The 24562-nt window shown below is 32.4% G+C and overlaps 5 protein-coding genes across 5 annotated transcripts in view; 2 read left to right on the forward strand and 3 right to left on the reverse strand.

Moving 5' to 3' along the window:
* The window catches only part of LOC146536687 (unc-112-related protein-like), a 44440-nt gene extending 33624 nt beyond the window's left edge, over nt 1-10816 (reverse strand). The window contains exon 1 of the mRNA XM_085188992.1: nt 10531-10816. Within this exon, the coding sequence (XP_085045118.1) occupies nt 10531-10676 (146 nt within the window). The 5' untranslated portion in view covers nt 10677-10816. The remainder of the gene's footprint in view (nt 1-10530) is intronic.
* A 362-nt stretch (nt 10817-11178) lies between these two features.
* LOC146536689 (uncharacterized) lies at nt 11179-14220 on the forward strand. Its single transcript, XM_085188994.1, has 3 exons — nt 11179-11467; nt 12130-13146; nt 13734-14220. Exons 1-3 carry the CDS (start codon nt 11413-11415, stop codon nt 14075-14077), a joined length of 1416 nt encoding a protein of 471 aa, XP_085045120.1. The 5' UTR covers nt 11179-11412; the 3' UTR covers nt 14078-14220.
* Nucleotides 14221-14824: 604 nt separating this feature from the next.
* On the reverse strand, nt 14825-17883 carry LOC146536690 (hypodermin-B-like). The gene is made up of 3 exons (XM_085189386.1): nt 17507-17883; nt 17005-17144; nt 14825-16314 (listed from the first exon to the last, which is right to left on the reverse strand). Exons 1-3 carry the CDS (start codon nt 17642-17644, stop codon nt 16152-16154), a joined length of 441 nt encoding a protein of 146 aa, XP_085045512.1. The 5' UTR covers nt 17645-17883; the 3' UTR covers nt 14825-16151.
* Nucleotides 15026-15851, forward strand: ClpP (Caseinolytic protease proteolytic subunit). Its single transcript, XM_085189385.1, has one exon. The coding sequence runs from the start codon at nt 15026-15028 to the stop codon at nt 15779-15781; it is 756 nt and encodes a 251-aa protein (XP_085045511.1). The 3' UTR covers nt 15782-15851.
* A 1292-nt stretch (nt 17884-19175) lies between the features above and the next one.
* On the reverse strand, nt 19176-24479 carry LOC146536692 (trypsin-like). The gene is made up of 5 exons (XM_085189622.1): nt 24358-24479; nt 23558-23795; nt 22721-22912; nt 21291-21430; nt 19176-20644 (listed from the first exon to the last, which is right to left on the reverse strand). Exons 1-5 carry the CDS (start codon nt 24477-24479, stop codon nt 20419-20421), a joined length of 918 nt encoding a protein of 305 aa, XP_085045748.1. The 3' UTR covers nt 19176-20418.
* Nucleotides 24480-24562: the final 83 nt, after the last annotated feature.

Genomic DNA, 24562 nt, shown 5'->3' on the forward strand with positions numbered 1-24562 from the left:
TGAGCCATTACATTGTGATCACTGAAACTCTAAGTCCAGCTATTCTTATAGAAATAAAGTCCTCCTCCATGGGTGGAGAAATAGGGGGGCCTGGGCACCCCTGGATAGTTTAATGCCCACCACAGAAATTTTACGAACAAAAAAATTGCCCTGAAAATAAAAAAAAAAACAATATTTTACGCGACAGAGAAAGAGAGAAATGCAGCTTCCAATTAAAGTAATTTCATTATAATTATATATTTCCAACGCTAAGACAATTTACCATACATGCAAACTTTTAAAAGGCAAGTGTTGCCTAAACGAAAAAAAAAAGCGATTCGCATTTTTTATATCAAGACGAGATGAGGCAGGAGCAGTATTCGAATATCTCCAGTGCATTGACCCTCACGACCCCCCTACTCGAGACAGCTTCTTTGCGGATTACGACTAAAACCGGATTTTGTGACTAAATTCGGAACAAAAGATGCTATTTACAGATTCTTGTCATTTATTAAGGTTGACAAATCTGATGGGAGATATCGGAAATATTTATTAAAATAAAAAAATCTACTGCTGTAACCCGCATACAGCAAGTTAGGCAAGGGAAACGTAGTGTTATGACACTCCATTCCTCAGAGAAAATATGCACTGAAAGTAAATAAGTCAGCTCGGAGTTAATTTTTGAAATAGATTTGTTTTGCATTGTACTTTATCGTGAATATTATGTATATTTCGATTTGACGTTTTGATAAGAACAAATCAAATGATTTTTCGTCGTGGTGGTCGTCGAAAGGTGTGGTGGTGAGTTCAATCCCCACTCGTGGAAATGAATAATTATTTATTAAAATTTTCATTTATTCGTTCTGGTACCGATATAAAAGCCCGGCGTTTAATTCTGCAACTCAACATGCAATGCCTTTAAATCTCCAGTCTTAACACTTGATTCCCTCTGTCTAACCTGCTAAATGCGGGATACAGCGTGAAGCTGATTATTTAAATAATTATATCAATAGTTGAAGTGTAATATAACGTGTTGACAGATAAAATTGTATTAAGTTAAAGTTTTCTTTCATATTTTTAAATAAAACCATTTATAAGTGTGATATTTATAATTGATAATATATCCTTACAGAAGCACTCGTCGTATCCAAGTAACTTGTAATAAAAGTATGCTTAAAATAAACATTCGCACGTTATCGAACGTCGACCAGGAAATTGTAATATTCGTTGTGGTGTTTAAAATTTGTAAATATCCTTATTTTACATAAATTTAAGGTGTAGCAAAATAAATAAATTATAAAAGAGCATATTTCTTAAATATTTAAGTAAATCGTTGTATATTTATTTTTTAATATATATGAATGAATATTTTATAAGCAATTTAATACAAAATCTAAAGAAGTACCTAAACGTTGAATTATACAAAATTATATTTTTAGAATTATTAGTGAATCTAAGGAATAAATGAATAATTACTTATCTATTTGAAATTTTCCATAAATTTAAAGCGTCCTTAACCCATTCTAATAAATATAATTTAAATGACGTAATTAATTCAATGACAAATTGAAAATTCGTAACTACTGAGCGCACATACATTTTTACATCATAATGACAGAAAATATAATTTCATACTGTTTTTTAGTTTCACGCTGTATCTCGAACTTAGCAGGATAGGTAGAGGGAATCAGGGAACCCGTAGTGTTAAGACACTCCGTTCCCATTAGGATACTTTTCGTCACCTTCCTCCGAATTCTGGAGGCATTGCGTATTGAGTGGAGAGTGGAGAGTGGAGAGGTGATAATCATAATTAGGTATGTTCGGACATAAATAACAGAAATGTAGTTTCAAAATGACTTAAAATAGTAGTGCTCATATCTCTTGCCCTTTGTTTAGACATCTAACAAATTGTTAATCATTCGTCTTCCGAAACCGTAATGACTCAGACCTGTGTATTGGGTGAGATCACAACTTAGTTATAGATATATTTGGGGTAAAAGAAGAGTAGGGTCGTGCCCACCCCAGAATAGTCCAGCCCAGAAATTTTACTAACAAAAAATTTGCTTCAAAAATGTAAAAAAAAGCTTACACCAACTTATGTGTTAAAAAATGAAGTTTAGACTCCTCTCCCCCCAAGAAAATATTTCTAGATACGCATATGATGGGTATACAAAACCTTCAGTGTTCAATTCTCAAAAATTTGACTATAAAATAACTGAGGACACTGAATGTCAACTTCGCGTGTCATATGTAGGATGAAAAAAAATACATGCATGACAGCATCAGGTTAAAATATATACCTACTATAATTATTATAATAACCTCGAAACCATAAATTATGAGAAATATACGTATAATTTTGCCGCAGTGTCGTGACTGAGTGCATCCATTAATTTTCAGTTCAAATCCTACTCGTGGGAACATTTAAAATTTTAAATATATTACTTAATTATCTGGCTAAGCAGCGTCACTGGAAGAAAGAATGAGAAGAAGAAATGGCGATGCTTGAAATTGGTGTCAATGTCTAAATAAAATAATTTAAAAATTTTTGTGTTATTTTATAATTTATGAATATAAATTATATCTATATGAATATTATGAAAATTATGATTAACTTCATTATATAATATATTACACTTCAATTACTAAATACTAACATTACATATAAGTGACTAATGATAAGATAGCAACTACGATAACGAGCTACATATGAATGTAAAAAGGAAGTCTTTAAAAAAATTGTTACAAAAGAGACCATTGAGCACAAAGGACCGGTTGAGGTCAAACAATTGTTCTTAATGAAAAAAAACAGCTTCACGCTACAGCGGATACATCACAGCAGAGGGAACTTAGTGTTATGACACTCCGTTCCACACTTTCCGTTAAATTCCGAAGGCATTGCGGAACCCAACGCCGCGTTTTGCCTCGACACCAAAGCGAAGAAATGAAAATATAAATTTAAATAAATATTTCATTTCGATAAAAACTAAGTACCTATTTAATAAATTTACTGCAAAAAGATAACATTGAGGACAAAGGAATTGTTTGAGGTCAAACAATTGTTTTTAATGGATCGGTAAATAAAAGGAGCGGTGATATGGACCTTGACCCAACGCGACAGACGGCAGTACTTAATGTTAAACTAAAACGTTATAGAATAATATGGATACAAAAGTAACTTATAATTCGTTAACTCTCTCACTTTTCTCTCTCTTCACTTTTTCACTTCTCTGGTAACGAAGCAAATCAGATTTCTTTGGAAAGTGGGGCATGGAAATGTTTTAATGCCAACGCAGTGTCTTAATTAAGTTTCCAGGTTCCTTGTCCAAGGCATCCTGATATGTGGTGGAAGCTAAATAAATCCCATGCTTTACGTTATGATCGATATTGGTTTCTAAAACAAACTAGATATTTTAGAGCATTGTTGATACAACACATACGCGGGTGAAGTCAGACTTTTATTATTAGCCATTTGAACTAAAACATGTTCCAGTTTGAAATTACAGTTTATATAATACAAACAAGTTTTGTTTAAATATGAATATTATTTATAAATAATAATTTTATTTTTATCCAATTATAAAAAAATACCAAATATAAATTAATTTTTCATGTTTGTCAGAACTATTTTAAAGTAAATTGATATATATAAACATTTACGTAATTTAACACAGTAAGGTTATATGTACAATGTAAAATGGTTGTTAACGCAAATATAAAGTGATTCGACCTTATACAATCAGTGCCTTATATCATGTAAATTTATGTTTTACAGTTTTACCTCCATATTGTCCTACATTTGAACTCTTTAATTATTAATATACTACTAGCTGGTGATTCACGCTTTATCCCGCATGTAGCAGGGTAGGCAAAGGGAACCTAGTATTAAAACACTCCGTTCCCAACTGCCCGTCGAATTCTGGAGGCATAGCGTCTCGAGTGGGGAAATATTTCATTTCCTCACCGAGGAAACGAACCCACACGCTTGTGCCAGTACGCCACGACTGGCCTATACCTATTATATTATATACTAGGTTATAACATATTATATTTATAATTAATATTTTCCCTATATATTTAACAAGCACACGTACTGTACCAATGACGTCATTAGCGGTCGTGGCAAAACCGGTCGGCGGTCATGCGTGACCGCTACAGTAATTCGCGATCCTGAATCATCCCGCGTAATGTCGTAATTGCGATATATATGCGTTCAGAGAAACGAACCTTGGTACAAATTTTAAATATTTCAACAAGATTTCTGGAAGTATTTCATATTTTTATTTTTTCGCTCTGGTGTCAAGGCAAAGCGCGGCGTTGTGTTCCGCTTGTCAACACGCAATGCCTCGAGAATTCAGGGAAAATCTTAACACTAGGCTCCCTCTATCACTCTTGCTATTTTTTTCCTTTTTCACCAATCCTCTTATCCAACAAAGTATCTACCAACTATGGTTACCAACAATTTGCATAGTTTCAAAAAGGTTAGGCATTCCATGATTGTAATTGAATGGCAATTTCTCAATGAAACACGATACACGGATGCTGCTTGGAAATTTTACGTAAAATTGAAGACTTTTGGGAAGTCTTAATATTCGACTATTTTCCTCACTCACTCGTTAAGACCCTCCATTCTCATTAAAATACTTCCATTCTTCACTTTTGCCGAATTTTGGAGGCATTACGATGAGTGGCAGAACTCACAACTAGACAAAGAAATGAAAAATTAATTATACAAGTATACTTAAATAGATGAGAGACCTATTTATTAAAACATTGTAATTTATCCAAATCATTAGTTTCTCTTTTAAGTGGTCTCTAATAAAATTGTGATTTTGATATTAAAACCCAACCAATATGGTTATTATTTATTTATGGTTTATTTGAACACCAGTTAAATAAACCATTTCCATATTATAAAGCAAACTACAGTATGAAATAAATATAATATCGTTTTACTCTACGTCTGGAAGCGCGTACATTCCAACGTATCAGGGTATAGAAATAGCTTCACTGACCACAAATTATAATTAATAGTCATAGATTCTTATCGTCGGTAGAACATCTTAATATGGTTGTTAAGTCTTAATGAGAAATAAATTAATTCCATTAACTGTGTTCTTAGATAACAAATGATAAACATTAAGATCTTATATTTGGCGAACTTGTTTGTTTTAGTCCTTTTTTCTGTTTTGCCCCTATAAATACTTAGACGGTTACATATTAGGTAAACTCGGTATGTCTTTTTGTCAGAATCAATGCTGTTCTCGATGAATGCGTGAGATTGTATAAAATAACTTGCTTTTTTAGCTTTGCGCACTCAGAAGGGTAGGAAGAGGGAACATAGTGTTAAGACTCTTCGTTCCCCATTTTCCGTCGAATCCTGAAGGCTGTTGAGTGGCGGAACTAAACGTCTCATTTTATCTCGACACCACAGCGAAGATATAATTTCCTCGAGTGGGTATCGAGCTCACAACCTGCGTTCATAGTCACACGTTTGTGCCGCTATGCCACGACTGGCTCTGGCCCCCTTAACTTAATTAAAATATATTATACAAAACTAGGTTAAATGTAGACACTTACTGTGTGTAAGAGACAACTAGGTAATTGATCATTCAATATATTTTCGCACCTATAAACTGACATTACTGATAAACTGACTGACATCAAAGTACAGCATAATTTAAAAAACAATAATTTACATTGTGTTATATTATTTCAATATGGCGTTCCATTTTATATTGAAGGCATTGTTTGTACGTTTTAAAAATTTGCGCATAAGAAGCAATTAGTTGTTGGAAGGAAAGGGGGGGAGGAATGCGCGCGACCGTTAGCGTCCGGCAGGTAGCCCTAGTTGGTGACACTGCTGAACCACGTCTTGATCTAACTCGATCTCAATACTTATGTATCTTACTTTATAATTGTGTTAAGATTTTATATATTTTAACGTTTTCCAAAGAATGGAAAGTAAAATTTCAAATTTACTGTTTCTATTCTTGAACCATACCCACCAAGTACCAGCGAGACACCGGTGGTACTCCAGCACAGCTATCCCTAAACGGCCGTGAGTTCGAATCTCACTCGATGGAAAGCATCATTTACATCCTCCGCCACTCAACACAAAGCGTATCCAAAATTGGGCGATGAGTGTAGAGCGGAGTATTTAAACACTAGATTCCCTCCTTGCTATTCAAAAAATGTCTGAAACCACCTAAAATTCCTAAAATTATTTAATGACACAGCCCAAAATATTTTATCCTAAATCAATATGAGCAGATACCTACATAATTGACAGCGGCTTTTAACCGCGCTGTTAGAATGCGGGTTGCGCGTTTACTGGTTGAGTGCTGTCATGAGGGCTTTATTGTAAGTGCTTTGGACTTGCATTATCACACTTGATAACTCTCATGCCCTTTCCTGACATGTGTCAGTCTGACATGTCTCAAAAATAATTATATTTATGATAAAATTACAATAAGTATGTTATGGAAAATTGCTTAACTTTCTTTACTTGCATTAGAAGTGAGTTCGATTCCCATCAAAGTATATATATATTGGAAATATTTTACAGTTCATTGATCTTAGTCGTAGTGCAGTGGCATACCTTATGATGATCACTATTGACGTGATTGTAAAGACGAGAGGTTGGGATTCGATTCCTACTCGCGGAAATAAAATGTTTAATATCTTCATTTAATCACTTTATATTGAGTTTCGTCACTAACAATGCCTCCAGAAATCAGCGGGAAATAGAGAGCGAACTGTCTTAACACTAGGTTCCCTCTGCCTAACCTTCTCTGTGCAGGATACATCGTAAAGCTAAAGAAAAACCAAGTAAATATTTTCAGATTTCGCTACCCAGTATACAATATCTCTAAAATGTTCTCAAAATGCAAAATTGAGGTCAACGGATTGTATTAAATAATAAATATAATAATTTATCACGCGTACTATTGAAACGTTCCTTTCAAGTTATTATTACCAAAATGGGAAGTACGAAATGCGTGTGCGTGTTTACCTAAAATGTGAGACAATAATGAATAAATTAACCGTGAAATACATATTCAGTAGATGGCCTCGCATTTGAGTCACTTGGTTTACTCGTTACCATTTGTCCGGATATGAAAATACCCTTTTAAATATGGTAAATTACCTAGTAATTATAACGTAAGTTGTTTATTGTAAAAATCCCACGAAAGGTAAAAAAATGGTGTAGTGCGAGTCAGACTCGGCAACTGAGGGTTCCGTACCAATTACGAATTTAAATCTGTAAAGTTTTTCTTTCAATGAAATACATATAAATTTTCACTTTTCGGATTATTTCTAATATTAGTACAATAAGTTCTCACTTCCTGCCAAATTTCATACCTGTAGAAGTATAAGTTTTGAATTGATATAGATTTTGCTATCAATCCTACATGCGGTCACGAGCTAAATGTTCTTGACAAACGGAAAACAAAGTGATCCTATAAGGGTTCCGTTTTTCCCTTTTCAGGTACGGAACCCTAAAAATACACTATATCCAATAAAATTGGTACAATTGACCCTCTACACTACGCCTAACAACTACTAACTAACCAATAGGGTATCTGGAGATATTTTTTGGGGGGGCCTGGACTTGAACTTGAACAGATATGTACGTCCACATAGTTTTTTTTATTTTTCGGGGCATTTATTTTTTATTATATATAACATATATACTATAGTATATTATAGTAAATGTAATGTATCTTTACGTTCAACAAAGTCAACGTCCTGCATCAATTGGTAATGTAATAGGCCTTACAGCATTGAGGAACAATGAGCGGACGATAACGCCTTATCTGCGCGGTGGGGAAGAGGCGCCGGAAACGTGCGACAACATGGCGGCTTCTCGTAATATGCGCACACGCGACGTCAACTACTTACGAGATATTGCAAAATTGCATTGTCTTCTAGAATATTTTTCTTAATATTTATTATTAATTTTTTTTCAGCGTCACGCTGTATCCTGCATGTGGCAGGGTAGGCAGAGGGACCCTAGTGCTGAGACACTCCGCTCCCCACTTTCTGCCGAATTTTGGAGACATTGCGAAACTCAACGCCACGCTTTGCCTCGCCACAAGATATTTTATTTACCTCTAAAGTCTTCAAAGTCAACGTAAAATATTATTAAATATACGATTTCACTATTAAATTAGTATGATACATAGATTTATATTGTTTAAATAATAAGTAGGTATTTACTAAACATTTAAGCTGTTGTTAAACTACGCAATAAGGACATGATTATACAGGTGAAACCGGGTTTAGCTGAATAGTCGACTAGATCACTCAATTTCCTTTCTCTCCAATTAACATTATGGCTCGACTACTTAGTATGTCGTTTATGGTAACCATGCTTTGAAAATTTGCATACGTTCATGAGTCTGTATATGGACCTTTTTTTATGGATAATATAGTCATTAACAAAGCTTCACAAAGGGCGGTGTTGACTTCCGCCACTCTACACGTACATGCCTCGAACATTTGGCAGAAAGAGGGGAATGGACTCTTAGCACTAGGTTCAACCTGCATTGCTTCTTGCCTTGGTACATGCGGGGTGCTCGTGAAGCTTCGGAAAAATAATCCTTTTTTTTAATCTATGAAAATAATATATTTTTAAAAGTTTAATGTGTACAGTACTATACAAAAGTTTTTTAAAGACCTTATTCTTAAAGCGAAATGGTTAGTACAGGCAAGCAAAGTGAACGACGGGGCGAAGCCCCACGCTACTTATGTAATAAAAAATGTTTATGCAGGTGGTATTGGGTATGATATTAATAATACTTAAACCAAGTTTATTCATAGAGTATCATAACTCTGAGATGAGATGGCAGAGAGCAGTAGGTTCTTCACATAGAAGAACAATATATTATGCAAGCCTTATTGACTATTCAAACATTTAATAAAATACAGTTCATAATTATTTACCACACATACGCAATACAATTTACATTATAATAACGTTCATTGAATAGATAATGAATTATTCATACTATTGGATAAGTGGGCGAATATCGACCGCCATTTTGAAAGTAATCCCATAGTATTTGCGTAGGTGCAAAAATTATGGTCACTCTAATGGCTAACAGATGTTTTGTTTTTTTTTAATTTAGTTTTTAGTGCAAAACATACCTTTACAGGTAATATAAAGTCATAGTTTCACACGTTACATTTTATTTATGATTAAATAAATTTCTTGATCAACCATATTTAGAATAAAATATAAAAAAAATAGTTTTGGCATATGTATTTTTCACATTAGCCTTTTTCTAAAGATGACATTTAAAAAGAAAAACTAGCCGCCGTCATCATACTATCGTCCGCGAAGGACGCGCGCCTGCGTACACGCATCTCGTTTCTCGCTCGCGCAAATTATCGGCTCTCCCTTTACCTCGCAAATCAGGTACTGCTTTTATTAACATCAAAACCTGTTATAAATTCAACTAAACGAAGCAATGAATACTTATAAAATTTAAATTTTAAAAATATTTTCATGCAATTACTAACATGTTTTCTTAGTTTTAAAATGAACTCTTTATTTCCAAAAAAAAAGATAAAATAAAAAAATATCTCTCTCAATCAAATAAGCAAGATATTTTTATTAAAAAAAGCAAGATAATAAGAATGTTGTTTGTTGGTTAATATAACTTCTCACCTGAGCAAATGAAGATTCATTAAAGATAAGAAGAAGTATTTTTTGTAAATGTTGTATGGAAATAACTAAGAATTGTGTATGACACATTCTAAGTAAATAACTGTAAGTAAATGTGGTTACATAAAAACAATAAATGTGATATAATAATCAATGGCTCAATTAATGGACTATCCCATACAAAAAGATTTCTTAGTTGATTCCAACTAAACTTTTTGAGAACTTAGTAAGACATTTTATTCCTGAGAAATTGGATATTGACATCATCTTGACAGAGTAGAAAAAAGAAAATTAATTTCTACAATGGATTAAATGAGAGCCACTGTACCATGATATTCACACAAATTGATAATTGTTGGCAAAATGGATGATAGAAGACCTAGAGGCTGATAACCTTGCCAATGGTCTATAACTGTCAAAGAAATTACTGGGCTCGCCATTATTCATGCTTTAAGGCAAGCTGAGGAAGGGAGGTACGGAAGCATCTCATTAGCTCTTCCACTAGGACCTACCAGAATTATATATTTTAGATATTGTAAGATGAATTTTACTTAAAGTAAAATAAAATATGTTTTTTATACAACATAGTATGTATTGTTTGTTAAGATACATATAAGTAATTTATTTGTAAATATTCTATATTACTAAATATAGTAATAGTATTATAAATTAGTAATATATTTTTTCTATCACCATTTCATTCTATATTAACAAAAATACTAAGAATATATATTAGCTTTATATTATTGGAAATAATGACCTAATACACTTGAATCTGTGAGCTACAGATTTATTACTAAAATACTCATGACTCAGAGGCCAGTGGACACAGGTAAACATTATTATTGAAATAATAGTTATTGCACTCCTTTGATAACTTACCGAAGCTTTCCGTCAATTTCAGCATAACTCCACCTATATGCATATCTCCCTTTACGACCATGGTACGCTTCTCGTTCAAGTCCGTCACGTAGATCGTGAGGTTCCATGATCCGTCACCAACTATTTCACCGTCCGCGAGCATTTTGGCTGGTTACAAATTCACTTTACACTACAACTGTGTCACTTCCGAAGGCACATCGCGGATAAGTCTTAAAAAGTATTATGAACAACCACACTTTTATCCGAATGACATGCGACTGATGATAACAGTGTCAGACGATTGAAGGAGGACTGAGGACTGAGGTGTCGGGAGGGTGGAAGACTGGAGGACGGAGGTATTAAATTAAACACTTGTAAATATCTGACAGGGTGACCAGTATTAAAAAATAATTTAAAAATAACAAGCGATCCTGTTTTGCAAAATATAAAATCACTGATCTATATATTCTTACATATTACTTTAATATTGTTACTAATAAATAATACAGCCATTTCAGTCCCAACTTAAACTATTTACGGAAAATAAAGGGATTCCTTTACGGGCAACCCGTTTCTTAACATTTTTTACATGTATCCGATTATTTTAAACGTCAAGTTCAACTCCATACTTATAAGTGAATGTCATTTTATTATTGTAAATGACATTTTCACGATTATTACGATTAAAAAGAGCATATTTTTTATATTGTTGTAATGCTATAATTTAATTATATTATTTAGTTACTGTCCTCAACCAAAGTAACTGAAGCATTGTATATTTTTAGCTTTACATATATTTCGTTCTGATCGTAAATTTTTTTTAGTCTAATGTAGTAAAACATTATTTTTGTTATGGTACAGTGTATATTATTAATTTGCATGAAGAGTTCAGCTCACATATGAATCATAAAAATAAAAAAGAATCCAATATGGTTGCGAAAAATAAAAAAAAAGGTACTTACATATTTTTTTACAAATGAATAATTTTCTCAGTATGTATGTTTATAAAATATATATTAAGAAAGTTAGTTAGTTTAGTTAGTTTCCAAGGTGCCGATTCACGTCTTCACCTCCACCTTAGATCCCGATTATTGTGATAATCTCCTTAAATTACCAACTTCCCATACCCTTCCTACAGAAGTTCAACATTCCAAATCTCTATACAGTTTTAAAAATCGTCTAAAAGAGTACTTATTTAATTTAGTATAATAGTTTATCTTTAATTTATTTTAATATTATGTATATATTTTTGAACATGTTTTATGTATGTATGTATGTATGTATGTGTAAAGTATATAAACATTAAACTCAGTTTATGTAAGTTTATTTTATATTATTGACTTAGTTTATTATATATTATATAATATTTAATTATATTTCATAAAATTTGCACTGAGATGTTGTCCCCTTTCTCCTCATTACAATTTATCCGTAATGTTTCAAAGGTTGTCTGGTGGAGATTGCTTAAAGCAATAAGACCGCCTTTGCATACATGTTTTTCTTTCAATTTTATTTGTGTTATTCTTTCTAAATATTTCTCTTATGTGTGCAATAAAGTATATTCTATTCTATTCTAAGAAAGTTATTAATATGAATAAAATTTCCATGTTTTTCAGTATTATCATGTTCTACACCTGAACATAAATTAGATTCAACATCCAAAGATAGTGACTCCATTTGTGATTCTGGAGCATCAAGTCCTGTGCCATTTATTTGTACACAAGATGGGATTGAAGGAGAGAGAGATGTTGTTTGGAATTTTAATACACCTACTTCAAAATCAAGCCGAACCCATATCAGAAATGTAACACCAGTTAGTAGAAGAGTAAAAGAAATAATAAAATCTAAAGTAATAGAAAAGGTAGCACCTAAACGTAGAATGGTAAAGGCTTCACAGAAAAAATCGGAATTTTTACAAGACCTTATAACATTAAATCAAAATTTATTTGAAATACTGCCTAAGAAGCCTCTAAAATTTGAAAAACCTCAGCCTGAGGAAGATATTTTCAGTGACTCAAGTGACATTTCTCCTAGAAGCACTGTTAAAAATAAAAATCGATGTCTGAGGAAAAATGTGTTGAGTTCTAAGTTTGTAAATAGTGAAACAGATAATGGCTTAGAATCTGATGATTCTATAAATGAAGATTTAATAAAAGTAAGTCAAATGGTAGAAGAAAAAATTTTTTGTAATGAAACCCAGGGAGAAAAAAGAGCCTGTCTTGGAACTGTAGATAGATATATGAAGCCAAACTTAAAAGTAGATATTGATCAAGATTCCATGGATGCCATTTTAAGCAATATCAACTTTGATTCTCCAATTATAAAAAAAATAAAAAAATGTGATTCACCCAGATTAAATAATGACTCATTCGACAACTTACTCGAAAATCTTAATGACAGTGCCTTAGAGAGACTTTCACAAATGACCAGTAAAAATGACAAAAATCATAATAGAAAGGAAACTGTGAATTGGACAGAACATATAGTGTGTAATAAAGAAAGCCCATCAAATAAATCTACTTTTGGTAGACACAATTCTATGCCTGAATCGCCATCAGTAACAGAAATTAATAAACCTTCCAGTAGTGGAATGGTATTTGGAAGATATAATTCAATGCCCTTTAATAAAATAGGTACTGTATATATTTTTTTTTTGTAAAACTTGCTAAACATAGGAAACCTAAACACTCTACTCTACTCTACTACCTAAACTCTCTACTCTACTAGGACACACTCGAGTGTTGAGTGTTTGATTTGTTATCAGAGCATTATTTATTTCAATACATATATTTGTTTATATGTCCTTTATGTATTTATTACCTATATTAGTGGTAAGGTGGATAATGAATATAGATCTAGACAGTTATTCTGATAAAGCTCTCCTTACAAATAGTGCAAGAAAATAAAACCAAAAATATTCTCATTTACATACAACATAGACATTGATTATTGAAATTATTGAACTAAAAGACTGTTTATGATAAGGTATTAATTATATAACACTTAATTGTTATTAAAAATGTATAACTTAAATCATATACAGACAAATATGCAGATACAAACAGACTTCTGGAAACTACTGGTGTTACATACCAGCATCAACAAACTCGACACAATTTTTAATTATAACTTTATATTAAACAATATTTATTGCCTTTACAAATTAATTACAATATGTTAGTGAATAATTAAAGTTTGTAAAGTATTATTTCTGTTGCAGATGATTCACCTTTGCGGTGTACACCAGATGAAATAAAAAAGAAGCATCAACAGGCAAAAGATAAACTTCTTGCTAAAAGACAATTGCCATTTACTGCTTCGGAACCTTTGGTTACAACACAAAATGAACCTGTTCACAAGAAACCAGCCTTTACATATAAAATTCCAGTATCAAAAAATAAAGACCCACAAATAAATAAAAGTAACTCAACAACAGAACCAGTGAATAATACAAAAAGTGAAAAATCTAATACAGACATTGATATAAAATTATTGATTGAAAAAAAAAGACAAGAAGCATTGATGAAGTTAAGGCGAAGGCAGCCTCAAAATAAATCCTCATAAGAAAAATATGTAATTTCTGTTTAACCTTTAATTTTGTATGAAATTTTAATCAAATCATGTGATATTAATATATTTTGTGTGCAGTGCCTTATCCATCTAAGTTACTTAAATTACTGTAATAAAATTTTATTGTGATTACAAAAGTAGTCTTATTAATGGCCTTAATATTATTTTTATGTTTCTGTTCTTTAAGTTTTCGGGTTCAGAGGAACCCTGCCCTTTGGAGGTCTGAGTAGGTAGTAGTACTAGCAAGTACAGGTAAGTGAGCAGTTTTGATCACTGGATAAAGTGTAGGAGCTACGGAAAACTAAATTAAGGCAATGGAATGGACTTTGTATAAATAGAACAAAATTATTAAATGGGATTATCGCGTCAATTTCCATCGTGTCAAGTTAAATAACGATCTAGCTCCTGCCTAGGTTCATACCGTTTCATACGTTTCTTTAGTGAACATTTTTATTGTTTTATCTACCGCTTGAAAGCTCGATAAACCGTTACTTGGTGTTTTTATTAAAAATATTTTTTCTCATTTGAAACAAATTATTGTTAAATTTAGTAATAACACTCTAAAAATGTTAAAAAAGCTTTTTTTTATTTCTTAAAATTATTGTATTTAATTATATTTATTTTTAAGGTTTTTGAACGAGTGCTATATAGCACACGACATGCCAAATATTTGACATTACTAATATTGTCACTGTCATTGTTTTGCAAATAATGTAACTGCAGAAATTTATATCAGAAAAAGATTTTAACAAGGAGGATATTAAAAAATACATAGTTAAAAAATAAGAAGAAGACTAAGAAAAAGTATTTAAATATCACGTCAAAATTTAGATCTGAACGTTCAATATTAATATGTTTGTGATATAAATACAATAATTTGGTATATCAACTTATTGTTTTTCAATCTATAGATACATAGTGTCAACAGGTGCATCTTTCACTATGGCACATTCTTATATTCAGCAACTTAGCAGAACTGCATGTCGCCTACAAGCTTCAAGAATCGGAATTACACGAGCATTAAGTAGCACCCAACCTGCAAGGCTTGGAATGATACCCATAGTCGTTGAACAGACTGGCAGAGGAGAGCGAGCATATGATATATATTCTAGACTTCTTCGCGAACGTATTATTTGCCTCATGGGTCCTATTAATGATGACATAAGTTCATTAGTTGTGGCCCAATTACTTTTTCTTCAATCAGAATCTAGCAAAAAACCTGTTCATCTTTATATTAATTCTCCTGGTGGAAATGTGACTTCTGGTCTTGGCATTTATGATACTATGCAATACATCACCCCACCTGTAGCTACATGGTGTGTTGGACAAGCTTGTAGTATGGCATCACTGCTTTTAGCTGCTGGAGCACCAGGAATGCGTCATGCACTACCTAATTCTCGTATTATGATTCATCAGCCTTCTGGTGGGGTTAGAGGACAAGCAACTGATATTCAAATTCAAGCAGAGGAAATATTGAAGTTAAAATCTCAAATAAATGCTCTTTATGTTCGGCATACGGGATTGGCTGCTGAAAAGGTGCAAAATTCTATGGAGAGAGATTGTTTTATGTCACCAATAGAAGCAAAAGCATTTGGTTTGATTGATAATGTTTTAGAACATCCTCCATCTCATGCCATGGAAAATGAATGTGCTACTACTACTTCTGCCTCTAGCACCACCACAACAACAACAGACTAATAATATTGACAAATTGATAGAATAAAATAATTTGTTATAAATCTAGAAATATATGCAAGTTATTTTTTTATTTATTTTATTATTAATTTTGATTTCCTATTTTTTATTTGATTTAATTGTATGTATATATAAACTTTTATATGATTTTAGAAATAGTCGGTTTAATAATAATATGTACTTAGTTTTTTATTGAGTTACTTAGTAATTTGAACAATTTTTAATAGATCTTTTATTTTATCACCACTAAATGTAAATAAAAATACATCTTAGCTTAAATATACTTTTTTAAAGATAGCTATATTACATAAGATCACAATCTTTAGATTGTTATTTTATATAATATTTGAGTTATATAAGTTTTAACTCAGAATTACAGACTTCTACATAATGCAATCTTTGCGTTTTTTGTAATCCATCTATAGTAATATGAAGCATTCGTATATACTGGTAATGCTGGATATGAACTCAACTTGAATGACACCAAACCTAATAGCTGGTATTTAGAACTAACCAAGCCGCTGCCAGAATCTCCACTGCAAAAATATTATTATAAAAAGGATTAGGTAATATAAGACATTACAAAATTAAATATTTTTTATTAAATTATTTGTAAAATTATGACTATACTAAAGAAAGCGGCCTTTTCCCAACGATGGGCAGTACAGACAAATATAATAATAATAATGATTACAGTGAAAATAAGAAAAAATCTAGTGGTGTCCTGAACATAGCAGGACAACCCTGTTAAAACATGGTTCTTATTAAGACCCTTCAGTTCTAAAGTGCGCAGAATTACGGAGGCTTTGCGCGCTTTGCCTCGTTAACAGAACGAAGAAATTAAAATATTAAATATTTCATATCCTTGGGTGGGAATCGAACCTACAACCGGTCACATTTACAGTCGCACGCTTGTGACCTTGCGCCATGATGGCCTCATTTCAGCCAATCGACTATCTGCCTAATTTATATCATCGTGATCATATTTACCTAACCTTTATATGTCTTCCGTAAACAGCAAATTAGGCGAAGACAACCTATTGTTAAGACAATAAATTCTTGCAAGCAGTGTCTTAAATTAGAGCTGAAAACGAATAAAAGAATGACCTAACACTAGAATCTCTGCCTACCTTGTTATATGTGGTATAAAGCATAAAGCTGAAAATATTAAGAAGTGTCAAGAATGATGTAGAAACTTTAGTAAGATCCGAAGTAAAAATGCTCACGGAGCAGCTCTTGGACTGGATTCATTGTAACTTCCGGCGCAAAAACTGCTTCGCGTGACTCCAACTATATTACATCTCCTTCTAGATTTCACAGTTTGAGTTATTGATTTAAGTGTTATACTCTCTTCTTCTGTTAATTCCTGTAAGAGAAATGTTATTTAACTTTTGTTTAGTTTCTTATATTTTAAGATCTGGAAGGCTAGGTTTATCTATATATATATATAAGGAGATGTTCCCAATGAATGAGGTAAGACGCACGCACAGCCGTAACCGTTGTGCGTAGAAACGTGAAATTTTGGACAGATGTTCATTTTCATAATGTGGACTCGTACTAAGGAAGGGATTTAAGGGAAATTATTAAGGGACGTTTGCCAAAATCCAATATTAAAACTGCATTTAAATCGGTAAAGTCGTTTGAGATGAACTTGCGTTTGCACGCATAGACTGAAAACAATTAAAATCATTGTTTTGGGTTCTATTACATTGCCCTCTGTATACTTACATTTAAAATACCCCAACCGGCTAAGATACCTCTAGCATCACTTGGAAAAGACGGTCGTAATATAATTCTTTTAATAGATTCTCCTAAAGGCAGTTCTTTAGTTAGTAATAATAAGGCGATGTCATTATGTATCGTCATAGGGCTATATTTTTTGTGGATTATTACTCGTTTCACATTTCTGAACGCTAATGCCTGGAAATAACGAATTGTTGAATTACCTGTAATTCACCTCATATATTTAGAGCAAAAAGTGAGTAATAAATTGAGTAATGAAATATAGAGCAAAAATGAGTAATAAATTAAGTAATGAAATAAAGGAAATACAAAAAATATTTGCCTATAAAATTATTATTAAACAAAGTAATAGTTATAAAGTCGTAAACTAGAAAATTAGTAAGAATACAAATATTTAAATACTAAACAACGTAATGTAGAGTTTCCGCTGCCGTTTCTAAATGATAATTCATAGATCATGGAACTAGCAGGACAAATGTATTTAAATATAATAAAAATAAACAATCAAAATCAACTTCATACTTTATCTCGTACACAGTAGGGTAGGCAGAGGGAACCTAGTGTTAAGACATTCCGTTCCCCACTTTCCGCCGAATTTTTCGAGGCAATGCATGTTAAGTGGCGGTACTCAACGGCGGGCTTTTGCCTTAGTGCCAGAGCGAAGAAATGAAAATATTAATAAATAATAACATTCATTCATTCCCTCGAGTGGGGATCGAGCCCACAACCACCGCGTTCCAGTCACACCCTTGTGCCCCTGCGCTACGACGGTCTTAAATATAATAGTGTTTTGCATAATTTTATGCTGATACTCAGTCAGAGTCTGTAAGTAAAATATAAATACCTTTTTTATGTTTTCATGTCCAGCAAATGCATTTATTTCGCTTCTAATGTTATTATATCTTTCGTCATGGACACAGTGAGCAACGGTTATCAAATAATATTGATTCAAAATTGACGAACCACATATATACCTGGAGTCGTTCGAAAGTATTTCCAAAAATACCGCGTGGGGATAAATATTTATCGAAACATCTTTACCATCGATTATTTTCTTTTCAAAATCTCTGTAACTGTCGCCGCAGTGTACAGATATAACGATCAATATATAAATATTGAAATAAACCATTGGATAAGTACGTTCACGAAACGGTTTACCTAATTATTATAGATATTGTTATTAATTTGATTTGATTTTACTACGCGATCGTAAATGTTCGGTTTAAACATTAATTGGATTATTTTTATGGCACGTATTGAAAACCCCAATTGTCGTGTCGCTAGTCTTCCAAAACGCTCCCCGTACAGCCGCGCCCAGTATCCGCACATTGGCCTTAGCGTTTCGAGTGACCACCAATAGAAGCAAATTCATTTGGTTTGAATAATAATGTCCTAGAACATCCTCCATCTCATGCCATGGAAAATGAATGTGCTACTACTACCTCTCCCTCTAGTACCATGACGACATCAAAAGATTAATAATATTGACAAATTGATAGAATAAAATGATTTGTTATAAGTAAATGTAGAAATATATGCAAGTTATTTTTTTTGTAAATTTGATTTTCTCTAATTATGTATATGTATATACAGGCTGGAATTGTCAACAACTTTAAATGAAACCACAGTTTTAACTACTCTATAAAAGCCTAATAATAATAATAATAGCCTCTTTATTCAGACATACTACAGTGTTAAAATATTTATACATAAATACAAAAAAAAATAACAAATTTTGCAGCAGTAATTAAGAAAAAAAATGTACACTTCTAACGTTATTTTACGTCTGTATGCCTATTGGCAAAGGCCTCCCCCAATTGCCTTCATTTCTCCCTATCATTTGCTGTCCTGGGTGGTCTACCTCTTCTTCTGTTTCTGTCGCGGGTGAACCAAAACAATATCATCTTGGTCCATTTTTCCTTTCCCCTTATAGTATGTTTTATCCACTTCCATTTTAGATTTTTAATGGTTACGGCAACATCTTTGGTTCTTGTATATTTTTTTATGTCCACAGTTCTTATCCTGTCCGAAAGTCTCTTTCCCACCATACTCCTTTCCATGGCCGTTTGGCAAGCTTGAAGATTCCGTATATGGTTCTTGTTAAGGGACCAAATTTGGCAACCGTATGTTAGGACTGGCAATATACAGGTATCAAAAAGCTTTCGTTTGATAAATATGCTAATTTCTTTATTTTTCATGATTTCTTTTTGACTCTAGTATATTTTCCAAGCGTGACCTATACGTCTATCGATTTATAGTGTAGTCATATCTATTGGCGAGATTATTTGGCCTAGATACACATATTCGTCTGTGTAGTTGATTATTTTATTGTTAATAGTTGTCTGTTCTTGCAATCCATTTGTCATGGCTTGAGTCTTCTCGACATTCATAATCAATCCTACTTTACGGCTTTCTATTTCTAGGCTGTTCATCATCGTCTGCAGTTCTTCTTTTGATGACGAAAAGATAATTAAGTCATCTGCAAATCTGAGATGCGTTAGGTTTTCTCCATTTATTTTTAACCCACAATCCTGCCAATCTAATTTGCGGATGACTTCCTCTAAGGTGGCTGTGAATAACTTAGGTGAAATGGAAATATCCAAACTGTTGAGGTACCTTGAGTAATTTCTAAGGTCTGGGCTTAAAATATTTTACTCTATATGCAGTTTCAGTAAAAGGAGCGCTGCCTCTTCCACCCTGTATAAACTTTTATATGATTAGAGAAATAGTCTGCTTAATAATAATATGTATTTAGTTTTTTATAGAGTTATTTATATAGTAATTCGAACAATTTTTTAATAGATCTTTGATTTTATCACCACTAAATGTAAACAAAAATATATCTTAGTTTAAATGTACTTTATTAACAACAGCTATATTACATAACATCACAATTTTTAGATTGTCACTTTATATAATGTGTGAATTATATTAGAGTTATATGAGTTTAAACTCGGAAATAACAAACTTCTACAAAATGCAATCTTTGTGCTTCTTTTAATCCATCTATAGTAATAAGAAACATTTGTATATACTGGTAATGCTGGGTGTGAAATCAACTTGAATGACACCAAACCTAATAGCTGATATGTAGAAGTAACCAAGCCGCTGCCAGAATCTCCACTGCAAAAACATTATTATAAAAGAATTTGATAATATATAAAATTACAAAATTCAATATTTTTTATTAAATTATTTGCAAAATTATTACTATACTAAAGAGAGTGACCTTTTCCCGACAATGAGCAGTATAGACAAGTATAATAATAATAATGATTACAGTGAAAATAAGTGATAGTAGTCTAGTGATATCCTGAACATAGCAGGGTAGAGCCTAGTGTTAAAACACTGTTTTTATTAAGACCCTTTCGTTCTTAACTGTACTGAATTCCGGGGTCGCGCGCTTTACCTCGTCATGTCTTAGGGTGGGAATCGAACCTACAACCGGTTTACAGTCACAGTAAACTTGACCGGTTGCTCGGCCTCATTTCAGCCAATCGACTGTATCGGCCTAATTTACATCATCGTAATAATATTTACCTAAATTTCATGTACCTATTTTCCGCAAACAGCAGATTAGGCGAAGAGAATCAAGTGTTAAGACACTATATTCTTGCAAGTAATGTATCAAATTAGGGCTGAAAACGAATAAAAGGAAGGAAAGAAATTCTGCCTGCCATGCTGCATGGAATAAAGCATAAAGAAAAATATTCGGCAGTTTCTAAAATGATGTAGATTCTTTAGCAAGATTCAAAGTAAAATTGCTTACCCGGCAGCTCTTGGACTGGATTCATTGTGACTTCCGGCGCAAAAACTGCTTCGTGTGATCCCAACTGTATTACATCTGCTTTTAGGTTTGACAGTTTGAGATATTGCTTTAAGTGTTATACTCTGTTCTTCAGTTATTTCCTGTAAGAGACGTGGTATTTGACAGTTTTTTCATATTTTAAGATCTGGAAGGCCAGTTTTAGATATATTTTAATATAACGTTCAATGTTTTCTTTTTTTACAAATGTAAGCGTAAAGAGCCTAAAGGTTTAAAGCCCGCGTAAAGGTTTAAATTTAACATTATAAAATGCCAACGGCTCATTCGCGGCTTGAACTGCACAATTGTTTATTTTTTCATTTGAATTACTTTCGTGGTCTTATATTATTATGTTAAAGAGAATTTCCATACATTAAAAATAAATAAATAAATTCAATTAGTATCTACTTATTAAAAGCTAGTATTTTGTCGCAATTTTATCGGACAAAATACTTTATATTGATTCAATTATGATTTTTTATTTATGAACCGATTTAAAGAAAATAAAAACTAAAATGTTAAGGAACGTTCCAAAATGCAATATAGAAAACTGTATTTAAATCGGTTAAGCTGATTTTGAGAACGCACAACCTAAATAAATAATTAAAATTATTGTTGGAACGAAGTTCCTTACGGCAGGCTTGGAAGGGATAAGGATTTCGCTGCGTGACCGAACTGAAAAAATGTGATAGTAAAACCGTAAGATAAATGCGTGGAATAAAACCGTTAAATGAGACGTGCGCAGGCGCGACAGTCGCATACACAGACGAGTAGTGTATAATACCTTTCTCTTTCTTTTCGTTCTCTCATCCCTTCTCTTTCTATTACCACTCCACCCCACCAATGCATAGTATATACTCATGAAATAATAATAAACATTTTTTGTAATTATTTTTATTTCTATTTTTCTATTTCTATATAATTATATATTGTCAAACAATAATAAAGAGACATATTTTGTTATTTTAGTTGATAATTTGAATTACGATGTTTTTTTATTTTAAGTAATTTATTATTTCCTAAAATACTGAATTTCCTAAATACTTTCTTGTATTTAAATAAAAACTAATCAGCAAAATTTAAGAGAAAAATCAAGAATACCTACATAAAATTCAGCACGACTTTTTTTGCAATTTGTGTCGATTCTACATTAGCCGAAGGAACTTCGTTCCTACCTGGTGTCCCACGACACCACACCATTTTTTTGGGTTCTATTACATTTAATTAATACTCTATTAAATTTTGTCATATACCTTCCACGTACAGACTGCTATGAGTTATAACACTACTTTATATGTATAGATTATGTATTATACTCGAAGTTTTATTTCAATCTGTAAATTAATAATTTTAAATTTTCATTTATTTCATGTTTTCAGGTTTTAAGAACTTACATTTAAAAACCCCCAACCGGTTAAGGTACCTCTAGCATTACTTGGAAAAGATGGTCTTAATATAATTCTTTTAATAGATTGTCCTAAAGGAAGTGCTTTAGCTAGTAATAATAAGGCGATGTCATTATATACCGTGATAGGGCAATATTTTGTGTGGATTAATACTCGTTTCACTCTTCTGTACGCTAATGCCTGAAAATAACGAATTGTTGAAAAATCTGTCCTCAGCCCTCAGTTTAGAGCAAAAAGTGAGTAATAAATTAAGTAATAAAATATATGAAATACAAAAGATATTTGCTTCCGAGATTATTATTAAACAAAGTAATAGTTAAAACGTCGTAAATAGAAAAATAGTAAGAATCCAAATATTTAAATACTAAACGAAAACGATATAATGTAGTTTCCGCTGCCATTTCTAACTGATAGATTTTGGAACTAGCAGGACAAAAGTGTTTAAATATAATGAAAGACAAAAATCTAAATCAATTTCACGCATTATCTCGCACACAGCAGGAAGGGCAGAGGGAATCTAGTGTTAAGACATTCCGTTCACCACTTTCCACCGAATTTTTCGAGGTAATGCGTGTTGAGTGCGGTACTTAACAACGGGCTTTTGCTTTAGTGCCTGAGAGAAGAAATGAAAATATTAATAAATAATAATTCATTCCCTCGAGTGGGGATGAACCGACAACCGTCGTGTTACAATCACACCATTGTGCCCCTGCGCAACGGCGGCCTTAAATATAATATTGTTTTACAAAATTATATACCTACTGATGCTCAGTGGGAGTTTTAGTTAGCCATACGAAATTTCTTCTATATCTAAAATACAAATACCTTATTTATGTTTTCATGTCCAGCAAATGCATTTACTTGTTTTCCAATATTATGAAATCGTTCGTCATATGAAGTATAGACACAATGAGCAACGGTTATCAAATAATGTTGATTCAAAATTGACGAACCACATATATGAATGGAGTCGTCCGTAAGTATTTGCAAAAATACCGCGTGGGGATGTTTAGTTATCGAAACATCTCTACCATGGATTATTTTCTTTTCAAGTCTCCTGTAACTGTCGCCACAGTGTACAGATACAACGATCAATATGTAAAAATTGAAATAATTCATTGGATAAGTAAGTTCATGAAACGATTTAATTATTTTAGATTTTGTTTTTTAATTGATTAGATTTTACTACGCGATCTTAAATGTTCGGTTAAACATTAATTGGATTATTTTTATAGCACGTCAGTCAATGCTCAGTATTATGAGAATATTAGTTTAATCTAGATGGTGTATTGGGAATTGTGTTGTTTGTTAACTTAACTTGCAGTTTTTTGTCCTTTTGTGATAACAGGTACGATTTAAGTATAATTTGTTGTATTATCAGTCTAATTTATTTTACACCTTTATGACGTGATTTACCGAATTTTAATCATTACATTACAAATTATGTAATTTAAGATTCAATATTAAAAATCAGAAAATAAAAATAATCATATGGATAATCTTCTTCCTCCTGGTGTTAATCCCGGCGTATGGCCAGGGTCTGCCTTCCTCCTTAATCTACTCCACTTTGCACGATCTGTAATGTCCTGGGTGGTTAGACCATTGGCTCTCATGTCCTGCATCACGATATCCAATCAGCGTTTCTTTGGGCGTCCGGGACATCTAGCTCCAGGGACAGACATAGCAAAGCACTTCCTTTCAAATCATTTGGTTTAATTGATAAATAATGTTTTAGAACATCCTCCATCTCATGCCATGGAAAATGAATGTGCTACTACTACCTCTGCCTCTAGCACTACTACAACAACAACAGATTAATAATATGGACAA

Source organism: Heliconius melpomene, chromosome 8 (assembly GCF_056956725.1).
Source record: "Heliconius melpomene rosina isolate 202511_hmr_F chromosome 8, ASM5695672v1, whole genome shotgun sequence".
NCBI lineage: Eukaryota > Metazoa > Arthropoda > Insecta > Lepidoptera > Nymphalidae > Heliconius > Heliconius melpomene.